At 43.6% G+C, this 17239-nt stretch overlaps 1 protein-coding gene across 1 annotated transcript; it reads right to left on the bottom strand.

The window, feature by feature from the left end:
• Positions 1–10084: 10084 nt before the first annotated feature.
• Positions 10085–13095, bottom strand: LOC147453424 (uncharacterized). The gene has a single exon (XM_086515609.1). It carries the CDS (start codon positions 13061–13063, stop codon positions 10976–10978), a length of 2088 nt encoding a protein of 695 aa, XP_086371735.1. The 5' UTR covers positions 13064–13095; the 3' UTR covers positions 10085–10975.
• Between the last annotated feature and the right edge of the window lie 4144 nt (positions 13096–17239).

Genomic DNA, 17239 nt, shown 5'->3' with positions numbered 1-17239 from the left:
ATATGGGCGTTTTGCATAGTGCCACATGCCTTCAAGATGCAAGCATAGGTGATTGCATCTAGATAAATGCCCTCACTTCCCATCCACTAAAAACAGCCCAAAGCTTTCTGTCCGTAACCCTGTTGAGTATATCGTGCAATCACTGCGTTCCGAGAGACGACATTCTAGATAGTAGACAGAAAGCTCCTCTAGCACTTCCAAGTTGCTAGCATAGGTGATTGAAATGCCCTCGCTTTGCATCTACTGAAAACAATCCAAATCTTCCCGGCCTTATCCCTCTTGGGCATACCCGCAATCAATGTACTCCAAGAGATGACATTCCGCAAGTTGAATGCGCTTTCTTCGCATCTACTGAAAACAACCCAAATTTTCCTGGCCTTGTCCATGTTGGGCATATCCCCCAATCTATGCACTCCAAGAGATGACATTCTGGAAGAGAAGCCCTTGACGCATGTAACTATGTTAGACTTTGTAAATAATTAATTTATTTATACGAGAAAAAAATTATCTAATTAGTTGTGTGCACATCAGAATAGATCTAACAGTTTTGGGGTCTCAGGTGCGCCCAAGTTTGGGCCAGAGCACCTCAGGGAGACCCTAGCAGAAAATACCCTGAAGCCCTAGTGATTGGGAAATCGGGTCTTCAATGAAGGGGTAGATGGTAGCCTTAGATTTCAGGCTCAGAAAATTACGCGCGCTAGTACAAGCACAGGAATGAGATGGGGTCCTTAGAACAACAGTAACCCTAAGGCCTGAATTATTTTTACGGCCTTAGGATAAGCCAATTAAATTATTTTAAATGATTTGCGCTGGACCAAATGGTCGAACAGGTAATGCCAGAGCAGTGTCAGTACGGCATTGTGTTGGGGAGCAGCTAACATTTCATTAGTAGCATCTGTGTGTGAAGTTGTGAGTTAATTTTCACATTTCATTAATACCGTAGAGACTTTTAAATGTGAAATTTGAATGGTTTAAAGATATTAAGTGTGCCGCTTGGCACACTTACCAATGCAAAACTAACTCTCCCACCCTCACTCTCACTCTCACCCTCTCTCTTCCTAGCGCCCCCTCTTCCTGCTGGCTTGATAAGAGAACCCCCTCCCCCATTTCTCAGTGTTGGTAGTGCTCCTACCCCCCCTATTGTGAGTATGCTCTACGCATTGGAGCCCTCCATGGAAGCTTGAGAGAAGCCCCTTGCGACATATGTGGTGGCCTCGTGCTCCCATTGTCTAGAACAAGGGTTCTCATAGCCATAGCCAGCTTTTGGTGAAGTTTCATTGCGAGAAGTTGCAGCAGGCACTCTCTTCGTAGAGTGTGGTGGCTGTAAATTCTCTGTTTTCAGCCCCTAATCATTTCTTTTAGGGTGAATTTCAGTAAAATACACATAGAATCTAGTTCTTCTCTACCTACACTACGCGTACACAAAGTTTGATGTGATTCCATCGCGAAAAAGATCTCTATTTCGGCTTTGGAAGGTGCTCAGGTAACATTTTCAGGTTATGTGCAGAAAATTACAGCAAGCATGTATGCGTGCATTTTGCATGTTTCTCCCTTGTTTTTTGTTGCAGAAATGATTATGCATAAAGGGATACAGTTAGCGGAAGGTAGACTCTCATTTTCGAGAGCTTCCGTTGAGTTTTGTGGAAGATAGACTCTCGTTTTTTAGAGCTTCCCAAAATCTCATAGCAGGGGGGAAAGCCTCTCAGTATTCAGAGAGTAGCTTTCGCACTCTGTCAGTCAGAAGCAGAAAAGAAAGAGTAGAGGGTGGGCTATTACCCCGTTTCTATGCTTGTAAAGATTCTCTCTTAGTAATAAAGATAATCTCTTTATGGAGGGGGGACCAGCCCATCTTCTGGTCCCCAATGAAGTGTCAAGCTTTTCCTCTCTCTCTCTCTCTCTCTAATTCTCGTGAGTATTTGAAATACAATTAAAAGTCAGTTTACACTTCCGGATTTTTGTGACAGTGGTATCAGAGCAAGGTCATCTCTCTCTTTCTTAAGGGATTGACAACTCTTGGCAGACTGCAGAAATGGGAGGACGGGAGATAGAGTTCTCTCTCCTTCAAAAGCAGGTGGCAGAGTTGCAAAAATCTCTCTCCCATCCAGAAGTCCAAAAGATTCTCCATACTCTTGAGAAAGGGAAGGAGAAAGTGCCAATGGGGTCGGGAGAAATCCCGCAGAACCCAAAGACGCAAGAACCAAAGAAAGATCCTTTAATTGGGACCTCCCGCATGCACGACAGGTAGAGGAAACCTCCAGAACGTCATGTGAGGTTTAATTTAAAGGTTCAAGAGCAGGATCCTACTGATTCTCCTCAAGTTTCTCTCATGAAGGATCTGGATGACATAGTCGCTCCAGAAGACATGTTTCTTGACAATCCATCGCAGCAAGAAATGCATTCAAGGGAAAGGACTCCTATCCACAAGGAGTCTAAGCATAGAAAGAAGGAGCACCATAAGAGGAAGCACCACAAGCAGAAAACATTCAAGTCATGAGACAAAGATGTAAAATTTGACACCAACAATGGACGACGTGATAATGACAAAGCTTTGGCTTTCATCCGCCAATTTGAAGTTGCATTTGCAAAAGGGAACTTTAAAGAAAGATCCAATGTCATCATGTACCTGAAAGGCACCACCAGCAGTTGGTGGTTAGCCTTGATCCTAAAAAAACGCAAACCCCAAGATTGGACTGCTTTCAAGAAGGAGTTCTACGCACAGTTCCCTCCTCCAGACTATGAGGAAGAGGTAAAGAAAGAATGGGATCAACTCTCACAGTCAGAGAACAAAACTATTCCACCCTATGTGGATAGGTTTTGGGACGTTCTCTTGAAAGTCACTCCATTCAAGAAGATTGAAGATTCGAAGAAGATGCGCAAGTTTGAAGCAGGATTGCATGAAGCCTTGCAAAAGGCTATGAAGCTTTACCCCCGAGGTAACTTGCAGATACTTATGGAATTAGCTTGCAGAGCTGATGGAATACATGAAAAGGGTACTCCCAGGAAGATGGAGCAAAGCACATATCATGCCAAGCAGAAGGCTCTCCATGAACAGCCTACCTCTACTTCTTCTTCTCAAAAGAAGAAAAGAACCGCCTCGATGCAGAAGCAAAGCCAAATCAGCCCAAGAAAGGGAAATATCTCTCTCCTACTGAATTGAGAACCTACATCAGCGAAGGAAGATGCTTCAAGTGTGGACAAATTGGACATATGAAGGGTGATTGCCCTACTAAAACCCCGCAACCACCCTCTTCTAATGCAGTCCCAAATGTACATGGGAATACAACCAAGGATGGAAAAGAAAGAGCTCTTCTCAAAGCATGGTGTAGTATCAATAACCAACGGGCTCTTATTTTGTTTGATCCTGGCAGTATAGACAATTTCATCTCTACAAAGCTAGTTGATGACCTGAATTTACAGCCCGACCGTTTTGGAGTTTCTATTCAAGCACAATCTGCTTTCAAAGGGCAGAACTCCAGCTCTACTCCAATCATAGGGAAGTTGAATTTAAAGGTCGACAACTACAAATATCAAGAGTCTTTCTTATTAGCTTCACTTGAAGGGTATGATGTCATCATGGGAATGCCTTGGCACTACAAGATGCATCCCATTCCTGACTATGTTCAGAAAACTTTATCCTTTGATCATAAAGAAAAGGAATATCTTGTACTTGCGGATGCATGTGATTGGCGTATCCCCATCGCCAATCACATTGCAATCAAGAAAGTAATGAAAAAGTGTGTTTTAGCGTACTTGATTTTTAAGAGAGAGAGAGAGAGAGAGAGAGAGAGAGAGATGTGTTTGCTTCACAACTTTCTTCCTCTTTGGAGCAAAAAAGACTTATAATATTATAAAGTTTTAAAGATTGTTTTGCAGACGAACTTCCAAATGAACTCCCAATTGATTTGATCCCAGGAAGTTCTCCTCCAAATTAGCCCCCTTATCGAGTTAGTCTAATGTAGCAAGAGGAAATCCTCAAGCAGGTTAACGAACTTCTGGAGAAGGGCTTAATAAGGCCTAGTACTTCTCCATATTGTTCACCTATCTTATTTGTACAGAAAAAGGATGGCACATTCCGCATATGCATAGACTATAGATCTCTAAACAAGATCACAATCAAGAATCGATTTCCAATCCCTCGGATTGATGACATTCTTGATAAGTTATAAGGAGCAAGTGTCTTTAGTCGTATAGACTTGAAAAGCGGGTACCATCAAATCTGCATAGCTCCTCAGGATGTGCATAAGACTTCATTTAGAACAACCTTCAGGTTGTATGAATTCTTAGTGATGCCTTTTGGACTCAATAATGCACAGCCACATTCAGCAGAATGATGGATAGAATCTTTCATTGATATAAAAGATTTATAGGAGTTTTCTTTGATGACGTCTTAATCTCCTCAGAGACGGAAGGCGGATACTATAAGAATCTCGCATTAGTGTTTGAAGAATTACGCAAACACAAATTATTTGTGAATGCTAAGAAGAGTGAGTTCTTTCTAAAAGAAATCCACTATTTGGGCCTTATAGTATCTCACAACCAGGTGAGAATGGACCTTGATAAGATTCAAGTAGTTGTAGAATGGCCTACGCCAACTACAGTACATGATGTACGAAGTTTTTTGACCTCTGTTCCTATTATCGGCGTTTCATTCGATCCTTTGCCACCATAGCAAGTCTCCTCCATGATTTGACAAAGAAGCGGATTCCATTTCATTGGGGTTCTGGACAAAAACAAGCTTTTGACAAGCTTAAGTATCTACTTAGTCATGGACATGTTCTCATCGTCCGTGATCTTTGCAAACCTTTCGAGGTATATTGCAATGCATCTAGTATTTGTGTAGGAGCAGTTTTGAACCAAGAGGGTCACGCCATAGCCTACGAAAGTCAGCGCCTTAAAGATGTAGAGTTGCATGCTTCCATATATGAGAAAGAGCTCCTGGCAGTAATTCATGCTTTTCCATTTGGAAACATTATCTATTAGGACCTAATTTTATTATCAAGACAGATCATCAGAGTCTTCGCTACTTTCTCACACAGAGAAAGTTATCAGAAAAGCAGATGAGATGGGCCAACTTTCTTTCAATGTTCCATTTTCAAATTACACACTTCTGGAACAAAGAATGTAGTTGCAGATGCTCTCTCCAGGCGTCCAAAGATCAATGCACTGACAACAATTTATCATGAGGAACTAGAATCTCTCAGTGAGATGTATCTTTAAGATCCAGACTTCGCTACAATTTGGGAAGATCTTCAAGCTAGTCACTCAAGGCCACCTTATTCCATTAGGTATAATACGCTATATCGTCAACAAGCAATATGCATAGCTCAGCTCTTACGACAGAAGGTGATGGATGAAGCACATATCTCCTTATGCTGGGCATCGGGGAATTGCTGCTACCACTAGTGCCCTTGAAAGATATTTCTTTTGGCCAACACTCCGAGCGGACATTGAAAAATATGCACACGAGTGTTTAGTCCGCCAAAAAGTGAAATATGACAGACATAAAGTTTATGGTAAGCATCAGCCACTCCCTGTGCCTAACACGCCCTGGGAAGTATTGCCATGGATTTTATTACGGATCTTCCTATATCCAAGAATGGAAATGATGCAATCTGGACTATAGTAGACAGGTTCACTAAGCAAGCACATTTCATTTCAGTTAAGAAGACGATCAAGGCTGGTCAAATGGCTAGAATATTTCTAGCCCAAATTTTTAAACACCATGGATTGCCAAAGACTATTGTCAGTGATAGGGATCCTCGCATGACTAGTCTATTTTGGCAGGCATTGTTCGAGAACTTGGGAACTAAGCTTGATTTTTCATCAGCTTATCAACCTCAAATAGATGGTCAAAGCGAAATCGCTAATGCCGCTGTTTTAGACCTCCTCAAGTGCTATGTTCGGAACGACAATCCGAATGGGAACAGTACTTACCGTTAGTGAGTTTGCGTGTAATAATAGCATACATTCCTCAATTAGTAAAGCTCTCTTCGAAATTATTTATGGGAAGCCACTCTTACTTCCTATTATGGTTACCAAAGAAAAAACATCTTCGCTGCAGATGAATTTGTGCGCAGTATTGATATTGCCTATCAACAAGTAAAGCAAGCGATTCTTCGTACTCAAGAGCAACAGAAGAGAAAAGCACACAAGCAGAGAAGGAATCTCAATATCTTGAAAAAGGACAATATGTCCTACTAAAGTTTGAGAAAGCTAGATTGAAAAAGTGGGTCGAAAAAGGGAAAGTTGTTAAACTTTCCCATAGATTTTACGACCCTTTCAAGATTACAGATAAAGTTAATGACGTGACTTTTAGATTGGATTTGCCTCCTCATTAGCGAATCTATAATGCTTTTCATGTAAGTCTCCTCCGACCATATGTTGGACCTCCTCTAGTGGTGCCAGTACAAGAAGATCCTCCATAAGTCGAAGAGACTGAGGAAATCCTTCAACCTGAACAGATAATACACCACTCTGAAAGACAACTAAAGTCCGGAAGCCTATATCGAAAAAATTTAGTCAAGTTCAAGAATTACACCTCTTTAGATGCAAAGTGAGATGACTGAGTCCGATCTCAAGGACTACCCAGACATCTTGCATAGTTATGTTGATGCTCTACAGTTGAGGTCAATTGTTTAGAAGCAAGAGGGATGTAACTATGTCAGACTTTGTAAATAATTAATTTATTTACGAGAAAAGAATTATCTAATTAGTTGTGTGCACATCAGAATAGATCTAGCAGTTTTGGGGCCTCAGGTGCACCCAAGTTTGGGCCAGAGCACCTCAGGGAGACCCTAGCAGAAAATACCATGAAGCCCTAGTGATTGGAAATCGGGTCTTCAATGAAGTGGTAGATAGTAGCCTCAGATTTCAGGCTCAAAAAATTACACGCACTAGTGCAAGCACAGGAATGCGATGGGATCCTTAGGACAACATTAACCCTAAGGCCTAAATTATTTTTATGACCTTAGGATAAGTCAATTAATTATTTTTAATGATTTGCGTTGGACCAAATGGCCGGACAAGTGCGAATAGGTAATGCCAGAGCAGTGTTGGTACGGCATTGTGCTGGGGAGTAGCTAAGATTTCATTAGTAGCGTCTGTGTGTGCAGTTGTGAGTTAATTTGCACATTTCATTAATAGCGTAGGGACTTTTAAATGTGAAAGTTGAATGGTTTTAAAGTTATTAAGTAAGTATGCCACTTGACACACTTACCAATGCAAAACTAGCTCTCCCACTCTCACTCTCACCCTCTCTCTCTTCCTAGCGCTCCCTCTTCTTGCTGACTTGATAAGAGCACCCCCTCCCCCATTACTCAGTGTTGGTAGTGCTACTATCCCCCTATTGTGAGTATACTCTACACATTGGAGCCCTCCATGGAAGCTTGAGAGCAACCCCTTGCGACATATGTGGTGGCCTCGTGCTCCTTATTGTTTAAAACAAGGGTTCCCATAGCCATAGCCAGCTTTTGGTGAAGTTTCATTGCGAAAAGTTGTAGCAGGCACTCTCTTCTTAGAGTGTGGTGGCTGTAAATTCTCTGTTTTCAACCCCTAATCACTCTTTTAGGGTGAATTTCAACAAAATACACATAGAATCTAGTTCTTCTCTACCTACACTACGCGTACACAAATTTTGGTGCGATTCCATCGCGAAAAAGATCTCTATTTCGGCTTTCGAAGGTGCTAAGTAAAATTTTCAGGTTATGTGCAGAAAATCACAGCAAGCATGTGTACGTACATTTGTGTGTTTCTCCCTTGTTTTTGTTGCAGGAATGATTATGCATAAAGGGACATAGTTAGCGGAAGATAGACTCTCATTTTCAAGAACTTCTCATGAGTTTTGTGAAAAATAGACTCGTTTTCGAGAGCTTCCCAAAATCTCATAGCAGGGGGGAAATCCTCTCAGTATTCGGAGAGTAGCTTTCACACTCTCTCAGTCAAAAGCAGAAAAGAAAGAATAGAGGACGGGCTATTGCCCCGTTCCTACGCTTGTAAAGATTCTCCCTTTGTAATAAAGATACTCTCTTTATGGGGGGGGATCAGCCCATCTTCTGGTCCCCAATGAAGTGTCAAGCTTTTCTCCTCTCTCTCTCTCTCTCTTTAATTCTCTTAGAGTATTTGAAATACAATTAAAAGTCATCTTACGCTTCCGTATTTTTGTGACACGCAAGCTTTGTGCCTTCTAAAGTACACCACATTTGGCATACATGTAGACCAAGGCAATGCAAAGCACTACATTGTTTTGAAACAACCCTTGACTAACAATATCATCATGAATATTTTGACCCATATGAGCATGTTGCATAGTGTCACATGCCTTCGAAGGGATTGCATCTGGAGAGATGTCCTTGCTTCTCATCCACTGTAGTAGTGTGCTCCAAGAGATGATGTTTCGGACAAGAAGCTTGTCAAGAAGCATACTTTCTAAAGTACACCACATTTGGCATACATGTCAACCAAGGCAATGCCACGCACAACATTTTGTTTCAACAGGCCTTGAATAACAATATCATCATGAATTATTTTGCCCATATGGGTGTTCTGCACACATGCCTTCAAGATGCAAGCATAGGTGATTGCATCTAGATAAATGCCCTCACTTCCCATCCACTAAAAACAGCCCAAAGCTTTTTGTCCCTGCCCCTATTGAGTATGCTACAATCAACATGTATCCTACTTCTTAGCACAGGCTTTAAGTGAGCTGACCTCTTCGTCTCCATGTTTGCTTGCGTAGAAGATATTGCTACTTTCTTGGCGCTGCTCTGCTCCTTGATGATCTTTTCCTCTTTGAGTTATCGCTCCTTTGAAGCCCACATACCTCTCTCTCTCTCTGTTCGAGCTTCCTCATATCGCCTTGCTGCATGGAGGATTTTCTCTTCAACCCTTTCCATGTCCACTTCTAACTTCACAAGCTTGGCATTTAGAGCATCCATGGCTTCCCTCAGCTTCCGCTTCTCTCTTCTTCTTCTTCTTCTTCTTCTTCTTCTTCTCCTCCTCTCACTAAAGAATGGTGAACTCCTAAAAGTACCAGATCTTTTTGCAGATACATTTAACTGAGCCAACAGGTGATGTCCTTCTCTTTCTGCACCACAAGCTTCTTCATCACCATAGCTATGGAGCATGGGACCTTTAGGGTGGACAAATGTCGATCAAGGCCCATATGGTGCAGGGTGGGTCGCGGCTCGCCGTCTTGAGAATAAAAGCAATTGTGAGCTGTCAGGGAGCCGTCGCTGTGCGCGATCAAAACAAGGCAAAAAAAGCAGGGCAGGGAGCTGTCGTTGCATGTGCCATCATCAAGAATCGTGCGATAGACTGCTTGGAAGCTGTCGCTGTTATTCAACATGCTTGCCGTGTGATTTGGATCAAAGCCAATGGCTTAGATCATGCCAAGCAGCCTCTTCTTGGCTCGAGAATCTGCAAAACCATCTTAGGCTCACCAAATAACAAGGTTATCAACCTCGTCACCACTGTAGCAAGCTACGTAAGTTTATGATGAAGTCTATCGAGGCAAATCAATGACAATTTACGAAAGCTCCACCATCTCTAGCACGAGAAGGATAAGAATAACTTCTTTAAATCAAGAGCTTGAGATAAGAAATTTGAATGGACCGCCAAGTTCTGACGCGCCGCATGCGCCACACTACAAAATTGTGAAAGAAAGAAGAAATATAATGTATGAATAGGACCTTGCTGCAACTCCCAACCTTTCTAATTCCTCAACCCGACCCTAGAGCGATATACAGACACGGTAATTCACACCTTCAATACAAGTATTATGGTTTGCCAAGGCTACTTGCCACAGTAAGAAAGCCAGATCAATGCCTCATTGATTTAACAATAGCAATCACCGCTTCTGTATGACATTCTTTTGAGCCCAAGCGACTTGACGTTGGGACACCTTTGTAAGCAAAATGCGTGAGCACCCTTTATCCGAAACTGTAAAGTGGGGCAGGTGAACACAACATTCCATGCCTAAGAACGTAGCAATAGTGGCCCTCACGCCACAACCGTCTTAAGAATGTCAAAAATGTTCTACAGTAGGTAAGCCCTTAATTATACATGTTTGAATGAGCCACTACCACCAAAAAGAAATATAATTTAACATGACTTGAAATCTAGGGCACAATTGACATGATGGAAGCAGAACAACCTCACAATTTGAGGCAAAAATCAGCCCTAATTTACAACATGAACATGCTAACTAGAGCCAGGAGAGGTAGATGTAGCATAACCTTCATCCTGGTGCCATCTCTTGCTAAGAACCACTTCCCACAAGGCAGGAGAGCTTCAAAACTCCAATGTACTCTCGAAGGAGCTTCAAAGGTATTTGAAGTAAAATAAAAGCAAAGGGCAAAGATGGTGCTCTCGTTGCCTTCTATCGTGAAACGTGACTTCACTTAATGGAATATGAATGAACAAAACCCGGCTCACCAAGCTGGCATATAATAGTTGCTTGCTTATTTGCCAAAGACAACTGACATTGTACATTTTGCAAGAACATAGATCCAGCTCTGTCTTTCTGAAGCTGGTGAGGGCTCAATCGACCTTGCAAAAGTGCCTTGTGTACAAATATCTTAAGTGGCATCAGCAGAAAACAAGGGCTTGCGAGGGGGTAACAGAAGATAAGAAAGCATGCATTTACATGACCCTCACTTATTTCACAAATCATATAAAGAAACACAGCGAACTGCTCTGACTCACTCAAAAGAGGCACATAATCTGACAATCCTTATGCTAGAGCTAAAATAGCAGTTGTGCGCACCACAGGGAAAAAAAACCTAGCTTTGTCCAGTAGACATATTCTCCTGGTCCAATGATACATATGGGCCGTCGAGGCTCCGCTTTACCCAAAGCCTAAACAGTGCTTCTCATGGTGCCTCTCCAGCATCCTTGCCACCTCGTCACTCTCATCAACAGCACCTGACTTGGCTGTGCTCATTTACACACTGCTCCAACTGCTCATGAGGAGGCAAAACTAGCTTTGCCCAGTAGACATGTTCTCCTGGTCAAATGATACATAGGGGCTGTCGAGGCTCCGCTTTACCCAATCCCTAAACAGTGCTTCTCGTGCTGCCTCTCCAGCCATCCTTGCTGCCTCATCAATCTCATAAACAGCAGCTGATCCTTGACTCTGCTCATTTACACGCTGCTCCAACTGCTCATGAGGAGGCTCTGGCTCACCCCATAGTTGGCAGATATTGTGCAGAACACAACACGCAACCGCAACTCGAGGCGCATGCATCAAATGAACATTCATGCATTTCAATATTCTCCATCTGGCCTTCAAGATTGCAAATGCACTATCAATGCATGCCAAACCTTTCCGAAGTTGTTCGTCGAAGGCCTTTCTGAGTGCATCATCTGTATCAAAAGGTTTTATCATAAAGGGACGCAATGGATACGCACTATCACCCACCATAAATGGAGCCACTTCCCTGTTTTCAAGTGTTGCCAGTGGCTCTTGCAAAGACAACCCATCTTTCACCTTCTGGTAAAGGTTACTTGTTACAAAATGTGCAGCCTCATGTGCACCTCCTGGTGCCATGCAACATACATCCCAGAAAAGCTTGTTGGCGTCACACACAGCCTGCAGTAAGTTAGAGTGAGACTTAGGAGGGCTTTCATATGCGGATGAACCGTACCACTTATCTGGCTTGAAATAAAGCTTGATGTGTGTACCATCAATGGCACCACACATTTGCGACACATTAGTCATCTGCTGAAACTGACATATGATTCTTGCCATGCGTTCACCAGTGGGAATAGCAACATAGCGCCCATAAAGCTTGTTAGCCTCAGAGAGTGCAGAGGCAACAATAAGGGTGTACTTCCCAACCGTAGAAGCACCAACATTATACTTCTCTGCAACTTCACGTGCACTAAGGCCATGAGCAAGGCGGTAGAGCACCATTGCTACAGCACGCTCTATTTCAAGTGGGGCTTTTACATAAATGTGAGCCTCTGACTGGATAAATGGTCTGAGCTCTTCGACAAGATACAAAAAACATGCATATGACATGCTGTATTTCCGTCGCCATATAGAGTCACGTGTGGCTGAATCAATGGAGCCAACACCACGTTCAATGTGCGCCCATTCTTGTCCTGGCCTTTGAAGCTTCCAGTACTGCCGCCCCTCTTCATGCATTAAGCTTGTAACTGCAAGCACTACCAACTTCAAAAAAGCTACAGGTAACATGGTGGAGTCTTCTCTTGTGATTTCATCGAAAGGGGACATTGTATCCCTGCACAGCTCCATGGCCATTAGAGTTTGCATGGATGAGATACACATGAAGACAGCAAGTTGCTTTCTACGCTCGTCCTCTTCATCACCCTCATCCTCACAACCCACCTGCTTTCCACTAGAGCTTTCGTCGTCATCATAATCATCCTCTCCATCATCATCATCTTCTTCTTCATTGTCATTGTCATCATCATCATCATCAAGATGGTTGTTGTGTTGAGTAACACTGACTTCATTCTCTTCATCTGCATCATCAACGTCACCGCCTCCATTGCGTGCAGCTTGATAGTCTGCATCACCATCTCCATCTGGCTCTGTCAAGTTGGCAACACCAATGTCAATACTCTCTGCATCCTCCTCCATAGACTCTACTTCTGATCCTCCACCTTCTTCGTCTTCTTCTTCGCTGTCCTGTTCCCCTTCCTCATCCTCCCCTCCTGCTTCTCTTTCTTCTTCTTCTTCTTCCTCTTCCTCTTCTTCAACTACCACCTCCTCTATTTCCTCTTCCTCCTCAACTTCTTCGATTTCTCCCTGGTCCACCTCATCGTCCTCAACCTCTACGTCTTCATCAAGACCATCTGAGTGCCCCCGTTCCTCATCGTCTATTTTTCCCTCTTCTTCTTCAGACTCCTCAATGATCTCTTCTTCCTCTTCCACCTCGATGTCATCAGGCTCTGCTTCTTCTTCGTCTTCGTCATCGTCCTCCTTTTCAGCATCTTCATCACCTGCTTCACCGCCGTATGCACCCAAACGCTCCTCAGACGACGCTCTCGATTCTTGGGGGCTCGCGTGAGAGAGCTTGGCTCTTTTGGCCGATGGCATTGCTTCCCTCTGTTTAATTTTTCACTCCCCTAACATGGATGTTAAGTCAAGTTATCAAGATATTTACCAAATACAATAAAGATAAATACCATAAAATGGCTCTCTCGATATTTTATTCATTCATTCATGCGATACCTCCTCGAGATCCGCTCCGAATGCTAATGCTCCAACCTGCGATCTCTCTCATGGGCCTCATCCCTACAGAAAAGTAGAAGGCGGAAGGATTGAACACAAGCAGCTGCGCGCAACAATTTCAGGGTTGCTAATGTAGCCAACCCAACATTGACTTGATGTTGTCCAGGACTGCAACCCTTACAGATAGAAAAGATCATACGCCCACAGTTTCCGGCTTCCCTACGTGCGGCTGTTGTTGCTGCCCCTGCTGAGGTTGCCTCGAATCCCCCCCCCCCTGGCGCCCCCAAAAGATCTCGCTTGGACGTTCGTGTGCCTGCTTCAACGCCAGATGATACCTCCCATTCAGGATCTTGCGTGATTCTCTCTTTTTTTTTATTTTCCCCAACTGGGTACCCCCTACCATTACTACGTGAAATAGAATTAGAGATCAATGGCCCACATCAACCCAAAAATGTGTGTCGTTGACCCCACCTAAACTAGGGAGTGTCATATTAGTCCCATGGATTGTGTGAGGCTTGCCATTGCCTATCTAGTTTCCACTGACAGTATGAGCAAGCACTTCTTTGTGTTCTATTCTTTTAGATACATAGCTTCTCTATCACCTTTGCAATGGGAATGACTATGGATTTAAGATTCTACTTTGTAGACGGTGTTTTGCAGACCCCCACTTTGTTTTCATAGGGTTAGGACCTCCTTTTGGATGGGCATTGTGGGCCAATGCCCATTTCTAGGTTGTGGGTGTCAGCATGTCCACCTTAATTTTTCCGCACTTTTTTTTATTTCACTATAGTTGAAACCCCCCCCCCCCCCCCCCTCCCCTCTTTCCTTTTTTCCTTCACCTCTATCCTTGTTTCCTTTTCTATACCCTACTAAAGCATCATATGACCTTATTGATGAAACTTTATATTTCATATGCAATAGGCTCCATGACATAGGGAAGCTTTAAAACTATTCCGCTATTGGAAATAAGGTAGCTATTGTTGAAATCTGAAAGATTAAAGGAGAAAAAAATTGTCTATTTTGTGGTGTATTTGAGATTTTCTAAGCTTCGTATGTAAGTAGGCCCATGTAATCCCTTTTCTTATTGCTATGAAGCATGCAAAGTATAGGTAGTTCTTAGTCTTCCTTAAGTGGAACTCTTTTAATGCTAGCATAAAGATGTGGCACATAAAAGATACCCATTTGTATGACGATTTTTGTGCACTACACCGCTATGCTCTACAAATGCTAGGTCCAAGGATGGAATGTGAAAGAATACATCCCTATATATGTCTAGTGTCAAAGTATCTAGTATTTTCAAGCAACCACAACGGAATTTGATTATGAAAGGAGAGTTTTCCCTTAAGAGGATTCTTTATAAGAGAATCGTACATTGTACAGGGTTGACTTCATAGCATTAAAGCATCGAATTATGAGTATAACTTGAGGAGAATAACGCATTAAGATTGAAAGCTTGTCTTTAATAAGTGTGCACACACAAACACACACACACACACACACACACATACACACTTTTGCCCAACTTTCCATAAAGCGAGTGTGAGCTACTTTGGATATGTGGCCTAGCCAAACTTGGAAGAGAAGGACTAGAGTCGATCTTCTAAATAGGGAAGGGCTGATCTAACCTTATTCTTTTGCTTTTTCCTTTCATTAATTAAAAACCATAGTCTTATCTTCAATTTAACTAGCTCATATGTAAGACCTTTGCATGATCCTTTGGAGGCTCTATGACGCTGGTCCGAGCTAGAGTCTACCTACTAATTTAGGACGTGCTAAATTAGGAGCAAACAACATCATAGAATATGAGAGAGAAATGAAATGAAATGAAATGTTATATTTACTTCTTCAAAAGGCCAAAATTACCTATGAGACCAAAAAGTTATAATTGGTCAATCTGATATCATGTCTGAGTGTGGAAATTACAAAGAACTAACACTAAAAAACACTAAGGAAAAAGGAAATGGATCTGAAGTTGATTTAGAATTGAGACGCGATATAGGGGAGGGGGAGGGGGGGGGGGGGGGGGGGGGGGGGGGGGGGGGGGGGGGGGGGGGGGGGGGGGGGGGGGGGGGGGGGGGGGGGGGGGGGGGGGGGGGGGGGGGGGGGGGGGGGGGGGGGGGGGGGGGGGTGGGGGGGGGGGGGGGGGGGGGGGGGCGGGGGGGGGGGGGGGGGGGGGGGGGGGGGGGGGGGGGGGGGGGGGGGGGGGGGGGGGGGGGGGGGGGGGGGGGGGGGGGGGGGGGGGGGGGGGGGGGGGGGGGGGGGGGGGGTCCGAGATCTAGCTGTGATAACTGCTCCTCTAGCTCTCCCATGGCTGGTGTAAAGAAATATGTGATTCGTCTTTGATATTGTCTTTCCCCTGATGTCCTCAACAAGCTCTCCCTAAGTCTGTGCAGCTCTAGCAGGAACAATCCGAGACATCTCTGACCCTTGTATCTCTTGACTCTAGAAAATGGTCCGAAACCTTCCCTAAACAGGCAATAGAAGCGGCCGCGTATCCCATAGTACGACGGCAATGACATGTGTAGTGTAGCTATGTCTCTGGCTCTAAGTTACATATGTGACATGTGTAGTGTAGCTATGTCTCTGGCTCTAAGTTACATATGTGACATACATGGCCCCTGCTGGCACCCCTTGTAATCGGCCAGTCTTGATCTGGAGATGATGTGAGGAAGTGTGTATCTGCCCAATAGCGCATCGTATCCCATGAGATAAGTGTGTATCCATGTATGCATACCTAGTTACAAAACCGTCCTCCGTGAGTTGGAGAAGATGCTCTCTATAGAAGGCCATCTGAGAGAGAGAGAGAGAGAGAGAGAGAGAGAGAGAGAGAGAGATAAGCTTGTGATGCTTGTCAGTGACCTTGCCTTCAAGAGATGTTATGTCTCCTTTGACTCCACATGACTAGGTCATTTTATCAAGCAACCGACTCTTGATTTGCAAGTCGAATGGTGGCACCTCTTGTCTGCAAGCCCTTATGCCCACAGCCTCACCACACTTTCTCCCAAACTATTCTTTCCACCCTCTCCTTTAATGCATGCCCATGTAAAGTGGTTCTCCTTGGATGCAAGAGTTTTGATCAATGATATTTGAAAACTTCCCAAACCACCATGCTAGTTACAAGACAACAAGGTTTGGCAAAGAGTCCAAGAGATTTGAAGAATGAAGTAATCCAATATAACAAGCATAGTAGCTATTGCTAGAAATTCAAAGGATGAAGGCTTTGATTGTAGCTCCTATTCAAAATGGAATTCCAAGTGCGCATGTGCACGCACACACGCGCCTATGCATGTGTGCACACACACAATCAAGGAAAGAGACATGAAAAATCTAGTAACATAGTGGCCATCTCTATTAAACTCTTAAATGGATGACCCTACCAAATTATTTAATGACCTTGTAACCAGAGCATCAAAGTTGTAGAACAAGAAGCAAAAACATCATATCTTGAAAAGCTAGATATTACTGAAGTGAAGCTATCTCTACTCAAAATCAAATAGGGTCACTAGTAGATAATTATGATGATCAATGTGGTATTTAACTTGCAAATTAAATCTGGAACTGAAAGTTCAAACCTACTTTCCTAATCATGGATGTACTGTTGAGATGTCGAGCTCTACACCTTGAGCTGGCATCCACTACGGGTCTTGGCCGCTTACGGCATTTACTCACTGGCGCGTTAGGTGACCGACACGGAGGATCTCTGCCAGTGATTCTACAGCTGGACTACACTTATAGTGCCAGCCTAGTACGCTTCTAGCGAGTTCACACTTAGTGACTGCATGTACATATGTGCTACTTTTCAGCTTTAGCACTTAGTCATTTTGTACTCTCTTTTCTGTGAAGAAGAAGAAGAAGCTTTTCATCTCTGTGTGCTTTGTGCTTATCTTGTGTAGCTCTCTTGCATCCTCATTCTTTACACGGTATCAGAGCCTGGTGCAAGCAAGAGAGGCTAAGAGAGCAAGAGCATCACAATCCCTTCGTTCGCAATCCACGACCAGATGCCGAAGGCGCCTCGCGCAGCGAAAAATTTTTTAGGGGTTT

The sequence above is a fragment of the Adiantum capillus-veneris genome, chromosome 7 (genome assembly GCF_014529385.1).
Source record: "Adiantum capillus-veneris isolate H3 chromosome 7, ASM1452938v2, whole genome shotgun sequence".
Lineage (NCBI taxonomy): Eukaryota > Viridiplantae > Streptophyta > Polypodiopsida > Polypodiales > Pteridaceae > Adiantum > Adiantum capillus-veneris.
The sequence above is the reverse complement of the archived record's forward strand: the minus strand, read 5'-3'. Positions and strand labels throughout refer to the sequence as shown.

Coding starts and splice junctions, on each gene's coding strand:
- LOC147453424 (XM_086515609.1), bottom strand. CDS start 13,063: ATGCCATCGGCCAAAAGAGCCAAGCTCTCTCACGCGAGCCCCCAAGAA.